General features: G+C 34.4%; 1 protein-coding gene across 3 annotated transcripts in view; it reads left to right on the forward strand.

Annotated features, from left to right (window-relative positions):
- LOC107635079 (RAB6A-GEF complex partner protein 1) overlaps positions 1-7,703 on the forward strand; it is a 12,858-nt gene that overhangs the window by 2,343 nt on the left and 2,812 nt on the right. For 2 of the 3 annotated variants that reach the window (XM_016338438.2, XM_021121855.1), the window contains exons 5-16: positions 61-486; positions 872-1,295; positions 1,374-1,597; positions 2,546-2,741; positions 2,886-3,031; positions 3,183-3,357; positions 3,491-3,544; positions 3,985-4,164; positions 4,563-4,675; positions 5,497-5,676; positions 6,690-6,747; positions 7,637-7,696. In XM_016338438.2, coding sequence (XP_016193924.1) covers positions 61-486; positions 872-1,295; positions 1,374-1,597; positions 2,546-2,741; positions 2,886-3,031; positions 3,183-3,357; positions 3,491-3,544; positions 3,985-4,164; positions 4,563-4,675; positions 5,497-5,676; positions 6,690-6,747; positions 7,637-7,696 — 2,236 coding nt within the window. The remainder of the gene's footprint in view (positions 1-60; positions 487-871; positions 1,296-1,373; positions 1,598-2,545; positions 2,742-2,885; positions 3,032-3,182; positions 3,358-3,490; positions 3,545-3,984; positions 4,165-4,562; positions 4,676-5,496; positions 5,677-6,689; positions 6,748-7,636; positions 7,697-7,703) is intronic. The other variant, XM_016338439.2, reaches the window with a different exon arrangement.

A 7,703-nucleotide genomic window follows, 5' to 3' on the forward strand; every position in this document is an offset into this window, starting at 1 on the left:
TGTTCTTTTTTTTATAATTATTTTTTTTTAAATGTATAACAAAATTACTGTCATTTTTTAATCTCCTGAACAGTTCTATGGGGCTTTTCAATTTGATCGATGTCCTCCAGCTAGCTTTGAAGATTCTCAAATACCACTTTCTGTAGAGAATGGTCTTTCTCCTAAAGGTCACCCAAAGGTTCTTGTGTCCAACCATGTTACTCCAAAGTCTGAAATCAGCCAACTAGAACTTTGTCTTCCATTGAGGTTGCTGTTTGTCTTGTATTCTGATGGGCAACTTGTCTCATGTTCCATAAGTAAGAAAGGTTTAAAGCAGGTTGATTGCATTAAAGCAGAAAAGAGATTGGGATCTGGTGATGCTGTATGCGCTTCAGTAGCCATTGGACAGCAAATTCTTGCTGTAGGTACCAGAAGAGGAACAGTTGAGTTATATGATTTGGCTGATTCGGGATCACATATACGCACAGTCTCTTTGTATGATTGGGGGTAAGTTTTATTCAATATGCATATGTGGAATTGGAATCATATTGAATGCCAGTGTGATTTACTTCTGCAATCTTGATACTGAAGCTCTTTGACATGCATAATTTACTTATTTGTGTGTGTGATTTATATATGTTTCTCTACTCCAGTGATGTCTATTTTTATTGATTACTGGTTTGTTTTTGTTTTAGAACTTTAGAAGATTATTATCATATCTAACATATGTGCACAGATCAGTGGATTCTTTTTAATGCTAGCAGCATCAGCTCCTTTCTAGTGATTGCAATCATTTTAGGGTCAGAAATATGACTATAGTGATTGTTCCTTTATCATATCAATATAGGTTGGTTTTCTGTCATGAAGTATATTCAATATGACTATTTTGCAGATATTCAATGGATGACACCGGCCCTGTTAGTTGCATTGCTTGGACACCCGATAATTCTGCTTTTGCAGTTGGTTGGAAGTTAAGGGGGCTCACAGTTTGGTCTGTCTCTGGGTGTCGCTTGATGTCAACAATCCGACAAATAGGTTTAAGTTCTGTATCTTCTCCAATTGCTAAGCCAAACCATGATTGTAAGTATGAGCCATTGATGGGTGGTACCTCACTAATGCAGTGGGATGAATATGGGTATAGACTATATGCTATTGAGGGGGAATCTTCAGGGAGAATTATTTCATTCTCTTTTGGAAAATGCTGTCTTAGCAGAGGTGTTTCAGACAGCCGACAAGTGATTTATGGGGAAGACCGCTTACTTATTGTGCAGTCTGAAGAGACCGATGAACTCAAAATGCTCCATCTTAAACTTCCAGTTATGTGTTTTATTGTCAAAATTTGACCACATAATCTTTCACTTAACAGACCTTTATAACATCTACTATTTGTGCAGGTTTCTTATATTTCCCAAAACTGGCCTGTACAACATGTGGCAGCTAGTCAGGATGGAATGTACTTAGCTGTCGCTGGCCTCCATGGTTTGATACTCTATGATATACGTCTGAAAAGATGGAGAGTATTTGGAGATGTTACCCAGGAACAAAAGATTCAGTGCAAGGGATTGTTATGGCTGGGGAAGATTGTTGTCGTCTGCAACTATCTTGTTTCTTCTAACACGTAAGATACTTATATTACTTATATGTTTTATGTGGTTGGTCTTACAAATTTTCTAGTTATTGTACTGTATGTCTTCCAAAGCAAATTGGTGGAAAAAATAAACTTCTTGAGAGAAAAAGAAATTCATCAAGAATGAAGAGAATAAAAAGAGAGGAGGTTAAGATATCTTCCATCAGAAAATAACTGTCTTAAAAGCTGCAAAAATCCCATATGTATGCCCCTCAAGGTTAGCAATGAGCAATGCTGATGGCCTTGTCCTTGTGTTAATTAGTAATAGAAACCCTTTGAAACACCCTTAGTTGAGCTTTATAGAGGAGTCAAGACCTATCCCACAACAAATCTAAAGGCATTGAAGAATTTTGAAAAATGTGTTCATTTCTTTGTAACTAATACATAAATTTTATACACTGCATAGTTCAATAGGATCTTGACCTGTTTTTCTTCTTACAAACGTTCTAAGTCATATTGCCAACAATGCTTCTAGAAAGTTTGGACAAACCCAATATATCCACAAACAATCAGCCTATCCCACAAAGGATTAGTAACCGGGCAAAGTAAAAATAGATGTGTAAGTGATTTTAAGTTGTTCATGCGCATATAACAAATCTGAACCTCACTCTCACATCACTTGGAGATAACGATTAAGTAACCTTTATAAGTATTTGTTCAACTCTTCCTTTATAAATTACAAGATAGCTTTTAAGATGTGAGTTAGGCTTATCTCATGGTACATTCAATTAGGTACATTCAATTCCAAGAGCATTGAACAATGTTAAGGTCTTTCACCCTTATATGATATTTAATGATTAGATCTCATTGTACTCCAAAAAAAGGGTCTCATTAAAACTATAGTTTTGGTAACATTTACCGTAGCAGGATGCAGCATTTCTCATAAATATATACATATTCTACTTCCAATGGTTTCTTAGGATACTTTATTGGTCTCAGGTATGAATTGCTCTTTTATCCAAGATATCACCTTGATCAAAGTTCATTGCTCTATCGGAAACCATTGCTTGCCCAACCTATGGTGATGGATGTGTACCAAGATTATGTATTGGTTACTTATAGACCATTTGATGTCCATATATTCCATGTGAAATTGTTTGGTGATTTATCTCCTTCGGGAAATCCTGATCTACAGGTAATGCATATATTTAAGTATTTTTTTTTCTCTTTTTCTCTTAAATTTTTTTTTTCTGTAAAATATAATCTTGATTTGTTACTTTTTTATTTGGAAAAAAAAATTTGTTTGTTATACATCTTTAAGTGATAACATGACAAACAGCTTTCTGCAGTACGAGAACTTTCAATTATGACTGCCAAGAGCCATCCTGCAGCAATGCGATTCATTCCTGATCAAATTCCGAGAGATTCTATCTCAAACAACTATATTTCATCTTCATCAGATTCGTTAAGAAGAGAGCCAGCAAGGTAGTGCCATTATGAACAACATATACCCCCTTTCTTCAATTTATTATAGCATTTCTTGGATTGAAATGGTTGAAGGTAAAATGTTGTGTGTGTGTGTGGTGGCTGTGGTTTTACTTTGTATCTCATTCCTTATGGAAATGATTTGTTTTAGATGTTTGATATTGAGAGCCAATGGGGAACTTTCACTTCTTGATTTGGATGATGGACGTGAGAGGAATCTTACTGATTCAGTTGAACTATTTTGGGTTACCTGTGGCCAGTCTGAGGATAAAACAAATTTGATTGAAGAAGTTTCATGGTTAGATTATGGTCATCGAGGCATGCAGGTAATTGACTGCTATATCTTTTTCATTCCATTAATTTTACTTGGTTTACATGGCTATTGAATTTGATGGATCCTCTAGTAAATTTCCTTTTTACTTTTCTGATAGTTTTTTACATGAAAGTTCATTGTTGCAGGTTTGGTATCCATCTCCAGGTGCTAATTCTTTTAAGCAGGAGGACTTCTTGCAGGTTTGGATATAAATCAACCGAGGAAAATGTTTATAATTCTGTAGGCTATGTTGAACATAATGTGAAACTTTAGAACTTGTTGCCTCAAAATTAAAAAACTATTATAATTGTAATTCATTCCTTTGGATGCATTTTTATAGATATTGTTATCACAAAGAATTACCTGAAAATTTGGGCTCACTAATTTTATTGTAGTTTTGATTCATATTCTATCTGGTTGTTTGGTATCATTCTTAGTGAACTACTTGGTTAGTCAGTTGTCCTGTTCTGTTCTGTTTCTCTTTGCTAACGTTTATTGAAAGATACTCTCATCAACTTAAGTATATTTGCTTGATATGTATACTATCAAGATAAACAATACTTTTAGCCATTGAAAAAATTCAACCATTCCTTTACTCTTGAATCGGTTAAATGTGCTGATTTGGGATTCAATATTTTAGTTGGATCCGGAGCTGGAGTTTGATCGCGAAGTATACCCTCTAGGACTTCTTCCAAATGCTGGTGTAGTAGTTGGTGTTTCTCAGAGAATGTCATTTTCAGCTGGTTCAGAATTTCCATGTTTTGAGCCATCTCCTCAGGCACAAACAATATTGCACTGTTTGCTGCGTCATCTTCTTCAGGTATTATAGTTATTCATCCTTATACTTTTTGTGGCAGGGTTGGAGAAGGGACCTTCTCAGTTTCTTAGTTGATTACACCAACAAAAATAGAGACATGGATATCATTTGAACTTGTATCTGTGTGTTGTTGTCACATATCTTTTTAAGGTTGCTATACCTTGATATACGTCGAGATGGCGTATCCACTTTTGTAAATTCTTTTTTGTTCTAATCAAATCTCTGTTCCCCAAAAAAAGTGGATTGGTTATAGATAAATCTTTTTTTGTTTTTGGTTTTACTTTTGTATAGGGGGATGCTTATCCCCAATTTGTATTTTCCTTCTCCTCATCTTAATGAAATTGTTTTTATCTATCAGATCCCCAATTGGTTTTACTCTTATTTATTTATGTTTCTGCTAGAGGGACAAAATTGAAGAAGCTTTAAGGCTGGCAGATTTATCAGCTGAGAAGCCGCATTTTTCACATTGTCTAGAGTGGCTTCTTTTTACGGTATTTGAAGCAGATATATCCAGGTACTTCTCGGAAAGGTTAATAATGGTCTCTGTCTAATTTGTGAATTTCAACCTGTGGTTGTGCTTATGACTATATGGATCAAACAATGTATGTACTATCGTGGACCATATTGTTACTTCAAATAAACTTTATGCCAAATTTTATGAGGGGAATCTCTTGTTCTTGCTGCTTCATTGAGCCGACTCTTTGCATATAACAAGCTCTGTTAAGCTGCACTTAAGGGTGGCATGAGCTCATTACAAGTGAAATGAGGTTCTCCTCTCATTTGAAATGACTAAAATGGGTGACATTTTGGGCAAATGTTTGGGAAAATTCTTAGTGAAAGCATAATTTTATACACTTCCTGGATCAAGATTTTAGTTTTCTTTCCAAACCAAACACTAAAAATTAGATGAAGTGTACATCATTAATGGGATCTCTTCATGGTTCTATATTCACATTATGAAACTGAATAGTTATCTGATGTTGAAACAACCTCGTATTTGCCTGTAGTTTCTTTGTCGTTTTCCTTTGAAATTTCATGGTGCTTAAACTTAATTCTTTAGTGTTAGGATCACATTGGTATATGAGTTGATTACCATTAGTAAGAGTTAGCTAGGAGTACTTGGTTACAATGGTTTAGTCATTTGATTAGTATAAATAGAAGTGATAGGATACAGTGAGAGAAGAGTTTCAAATTCTGAGTAATTGTGATTGTTTCGAGAGTTGAGAGGTCTCTTTAATATCCTCTCTATCATTTTAATTCATCAATAAATACAACTTTCTGTGTCCATTTCTAACGTTTATTCTGGCTGTTTATTTTTCATGCTGATTACCCCAGGCCTAATGCAAACAAGAACCAGCTCTCAGTTCCCAAACATGCCAAAAGATCGCTTTTGGAGAAAACCTGTGATCTTATCAGGAATTTTCCGGAGTACCTTGATGTTGTTGTAAGTGTTGCAAGAAAAACTGATGGTCGTCATTGGGCAGATTTGTTCTCAGCAGCTGGCAGATCAACAGAGTATGTCTTTCAAGCATTTAATATTTTTTTTTTCAATTTCAACTTAGCTTATTACTTGGAGTGAACACTAGTACAATATGGAATTGAGTAGGTAGGAAAGAAAACAACTTTCTAGTGTTGCCTTTATGTTGAAACTGTATACTACTGGAAAATTATTGACTTGGATAAATCTTACTGAGCAAACTTTATAGTTTATACTATATCCCTTTTCATGCTGGATGTATTTCTGTTTGGCATGTCAAGGAAAAAAAAGAAGCAGAATTGGTACTGTACACAATTAAATGCTTCATTTGTACATGCTTCTGCATGTTAATTTATTTATGGAGCTCATTTGGCAGCATGAATAGACAGGGATGGAAATGTAAGATATGTATCAAGTAAGAATGAGGTTGTCATGACTTTGAGAGTACGACGTCAAATTATATATCCACTCCTTTTCCTTTCGGCAACCCACCCATTAATTTGGAATTTAATCTCAACTATTCATCAATCTGATCAGATCTGATTTTGGCTCATTTTCACTGTTCACAACAATTTCATTCCGACTTGATACATCCCCTGCCCCTCCTCCCCCCCCCCCCAACACACACACACACAGGGTGATGACTAGTGAGAGGAATGATTTATTATGAAAGTGAGATGAGCAAATTTGTATTTTATATGCATAGATGGCTAATATTAGAAGTTTAAAAGTCACCTAATTCCATGTTTTAATTTTGATCATTGATGTACTACCCAACAGTCCAAATTTATGGTTAAAAGTGATCTTTGGATTGATGAATGCTACATTTACAAAAAGTGAATAGAATTGGTAAAAGAAGTGTTGTTTTTATATTTTAAGGTATATATATATATAAAAGAATATTTAACAAATTTACTGCATTCATCTGATATATTTATATATGATGACTAGTTTAAACTCCTTACTATTTGTCCACTGCTGGAAGTTACAATGCTTTTCCAATTTGTATTGTAGGAGTGTAAATGTTTTAAGGTTTTTTGGTTTATTATAGATTGTTTGAGGAATGCTTTCAACGTAGATGGTATCGCACTGCAGCTTGCTATATATTGGTAAGATTCACTTGCCTTTCTGAATAGATTTGTTCATATGTAGAATCGTTACATTCCTGACATTTTTTGCTTTCTGATATGTGTAGTTTGTCTATTTCTTCAATCAGTGCTGCCCACTGTATAAAAATTGTTTCGTTTAATTCTTAAATCGTATCAATCTCCTTGCTCTCTTGTTGAATTGGTTTTTGGTTTGTTATCTGCAACAAATAAGTAGTAAACAGGGTAGATGCTTTTTTTTTTTTAATTCTCTCTATGCTTTGTGTTAATCCTCCCTTATTGCACTTTGTGGCATTCATAATTTATATATGTGTGTGTGTGTTATGTGTGGGACAAATTCAGAATCAAATTCACATGTTTTTGCATTGTCTTGTGGCTGTGTTTTCATGGAACAATTTGAATTTGAATAAATCTTTGATGAATGCTGTGCATGCTGTGCAACTTTAAATCAGTTCTTATTGGCTATGTTTGTTGGGTTTGGAATCAGGAAAGAGGCAAAGTTTTTGTGGCACTGCAGTATCCGCCACTATTTGAATTTTTTCGTTGGAGAATGGAGCATAATGCTCACACCTTAAATGATAAATATTTTAACAAGCAAGTTTTATGTTATTAGATGCCTGGCATCTATTTGGTGTAAAGATCATGATCATTATATATGACTTTCTTTCTCGGACATGTTGAGAGGTAGGAAAGCCATGCTTTATAGATAATTTTTTTTCGTTTCTTTTGCTTTTTATAGAGGAACTCTTATCCTCTATCTTTATTAGCCTTCTCCTCATTGTGTTAAAATTATTTTTCTTATTAAACGTAAGAAGATTGAATGGTAATGTATGTGTCTGTGTGATGTTTATATTATCACATAATCATATTTATTTTATCTAAAATATTACAGGTGATTGCTAAACTTGAGGGTCCTGCTGTTAGTCAGTACTGTGCTTTGCGGTTATTACAGGTTTGGG

Source organism: Arachis ipaensis, chromosome B04, assembly GCF_000816755.2.
Source record: "Arachis ipaensis cultivar K30076 chromosome B04, Araip1.1, whole genome shotgun sequence".
Lineage (NCBI taxonomy): Eukaryota > Viridiplantae > Streptophyta > Magnoliopsida > Fabales > Fabaceae > Arachis > Arachis ipaensis.